Raw genomic sequence first — 3,237 nt, forward strand, 5'->3', positions numbered from 1 at the left:
CCTCCCAAATGTTTGCTGGGTAGACAGAGGTGATATAGCGGCCGAAACAGCAGAATAAATTTTCATTGAAATTAAAAGTATGTATACCTCAGATTTACATCTGCCTTTCCATTTGCACTTTATTTCCTAAAATTGATAACTGCGAATACGTGATACGTGAAGATGATTTCTCAGAAAAATTACAAATAAAATGAAAAAATTTTATATAAATAAGAATATTCCGGCAACATCCTCACATAGTATTCAGTTGAGATCAGACGTTTTTTGTGCAATCGATTAATGCAGCAGCCTCAGAATTTGCAATGGGATTACGTCGCATATTTTTTACATTGCTGCTTATCAGCTACCACCGTCAGCTGTTGTGTGAGGCAACTTCTGTACAAATGACAAATTTTGTAAATCGCCGACAACAAAAACTAATTGAAGGTTCTATGGACATGGAAGTGGATCCATGTGAAGATTTCTATCAATATGCCTGTGGCAAGTGGTCGGAATATGTTGATGGTGCTGGATATCAATTTGCTGAGACTCTCAGTATGATGGATTATCGTGCAAATAAGGATTTTATGGATTATATGAATAAACTACCGATTCGGAATGGTCCAAGATATGCGAGGAAGGCATATGAGTTTTACAAATCGTGTTTGAATGTACAGTTATATGAACCGCAAATGTATTTAAAATGGTTGGCTGAAAATGAGGGTATAAGATGGGCTTCAATATTTTCTTCAGGAAAAGATGCAGAAGTATACGATTGGGTCTCGACCCTGGCAATTTTGTGGAAATATGGCATGAATGGTATATTCATAGAACTCACATCATTCTATCCCAAAGAAGATCCTTCCAAACTGATGATTGATGTGGATAAACCTTTGCTATCGACTAATGGCATTGGCTTTGAACCTTTGACCTATAGAAATCTAAGGGAAATCATCCGTTCTTTAGATGGAGTAATGAAACCAAAAGATTTTGCACAATTTTGGCCAAAAATTAGTAAATTTGAGGAAAAATTATTGGAAATGAAGGAAGATATAAACGATCCAAGAGGAACTGAAAATATTACCCTCAAAGAGTTGCCTTTAGAATGGTTGGAAAAATATCTCCACGTGGCCTTAAATCAAACAATTTCCGATAACCAAATAAATTTGTATATACAAAATATACCCTATTTGGAGGCTTTGGATGAGGAGCTAAAGCTTTGTGATAGCGAATTCATATCTCAATATCTACAAATACGCTTTCTGTGGCACATGCGTAAACAGAGGCCACCCATATTTACGGCAGAAGGTTGTATTGTCCCAACACGCGGTCTCCTTGCTTTGGCCATGCATTGGATTTATGAGCAGCAAAAACCCCAAATAGAAGAAGAGATACCAGGAATTCAAAAGATTTTTGAAAATATCAAAAAACAATTCAAAGTTGCCCTGCAAAGAAATGAAAAAGGATTTCCCCCAACATCTCAACAGTTTTTGATGGATAAACTGGATCAGCTGCAATTGAAAGTTGGTAATTTACCACGATGGAACACTGTGGCCATACTAGAAGATCATTACAAAAATCTAAGCCTTTCGGTCAGCGATTTCTATGGTAATCATTTAAAGTTACTGGCCTACGATGTCAACAACAAGAAATTTTTCTACAAACTCTCAAATGCCTCAAATTATTTTCACCTGGAAGAATACGATACGGCAACAAGTCCATCACCCTACTTTATACATAAAGCCAATATGGTGGTGCTACCCAGTAGCGCAGTTCAGCGTCCATTATACCACCCGGGACATGAGGACTTGTATAAATACAGTTCAATGGGTTTCCTTTTGGCCCATGAAATGTTACATGCCTTCGACATAAATGGACTCGAAATGGATAGCATGGGGAAGCTGAATTCTTCACAATATGAAAATATTTTATCAAATTCCAAATTCGATAAACAGTTGCAATGCCTACGCCGCCTTAATCCCATGGTAATAAATGAAAAACTGTCGGATATCAGTGGTTTACAGTATGCCTATGAAACATTTTTCTCCGAGCATATGGATGCAGAGAATCGTACCCGTCTTATCTTCCGCCAAGAAATGCCATTTCCAAAATTATTTTTCTTAAATTTTGCTCAATTCTTTTGTGGCTCGAGTTCTTCGTTCTATTTTGTCAACGTCAATGAACATGGCAATGACCGTGACCGTGTAAATGATGCTGTAGCAAATTTTCCAGAATTTACAAAGGTTTTCAAATGTAGCCAAGAAAGTCGTCTGCAAGCGAATCAGTCTTGTAATTTGTGGCGTAGATAGAAACACGTGCCCTTTGGCTTATCTTTATTTCCATGGTAATTTGTATGGGGACCAAAAGCGAATTTTCACGAAATCGGTCTACATGCAACAGATTTTAATATTGCACATTGGTTAATTTTAGATAATTTGGGCCCTATAAAATAACTAATTTTTAAATCCTAAAAAATTCTAAAAATTTTGTAAGATTAATTTATCCATAATATTGAACTGGCAAAACGTTTTCATCGATTGGATAATTGGTCTTAACCCAAATATGCCGAGTGTACTACATGTAGTACACCTATTATATGTAGGTTTTTTTTTTTGCTTATTTTACGTTAAATTTTATAATAACCTTGTTGGGGCGCTACAGAACATAACGGTGAACAAACCGTACTTTGATAAGTTTTGTCTAAAGTAATTGCTTGTGCGTATTATTTGTGATTAAAGATTTCAGTTTTGATTTGGAAAAGTGTGAAGATGCCGCGCAATCGGTGCGAAAAAAATTTTATATGCATATTTTATTTTTGTTGGTTTTCTATGTTTTTCTAATTTTAACAGTTGTAAAAATCAATACATAGCAAAAGTATATGCCAAAAAGTTAATTATATATGATTTTAGTTGACATATTTTCTAGCGTACTACATGTAGTACGTTCGGCACTTGTGTGTAAAAAATAGAAATATTATTTGTACAGATTTGTAACATTAAATGAGTTAATAAAGGCTTTAGAAGAAATATTTGAACAGTTTTTGCACGATTTTTATGGCATCGCAATTGTACCCGCCGAAGGAGTGAATACGAGGTCTACTAGATAAGTTTCTGGCCTAGGCAATATCGTCCAAAAACGGCCATTGTGCCAGAAAACATTGATGTCGTGCAAGAAATAATATTGCAAAGTCGTTATGTGATATACGGTGAGATAGAGGCAACCTTGGTCATTTTTTTCACCAGCATACATTCGATATTG

At 35.6% G+C, this 3,237-nt stretch overlaps 1 protein-coding gene across 1 annotated transcript; it reads left to right on the plus strand.

Annotated features, from left to right (window-relative positions):
- The first annotated feature begins 222 nt into the window (after positions 1-222).
- On the plus strand, positions 223-3,017 carry LOC141397228 (endothelin-converting enzyme homolog). The gene has a single exon (XM_073973324.1). It carries the CDS (start codon positions 303-305, stop codon positions 2,286-2,288), a length of 1,986 nt encoding a protein of 661 aa, XP_073829425.1. The 5' UTR covers positions 223-302; the 3' UTR covers positions 2,289-3,017.
- Positions 3,018-3,237: the final 220 nt, after the last annotated feature.

The sequence above is a fragment of the Musca autumnalis genome, unplaced genomic scaffold (genome assembly GCF_047663935.1).
Source record: "Musca autumnalis isolate F117 unplaced genomic scaffold, ASM4766393v1 scaffold_3, whole genome shotgun sequence".
In the NCBI taxonomy this organism is placed as follows: Eukaryota; Metazoa; Arthropoda; class Insecta; order Diptera; family Muscidae; genus Musca; species Musca autumnalis.

Excerpts from the sequence above, each read along its gene's own strand:
- LOC141397228 (XM_073973324.1), top strand. The coding sequence starts at position 303 with ATGGGATTACGTCGCATATTTTTTACATTGCTGCTTATCAGCTACCAC.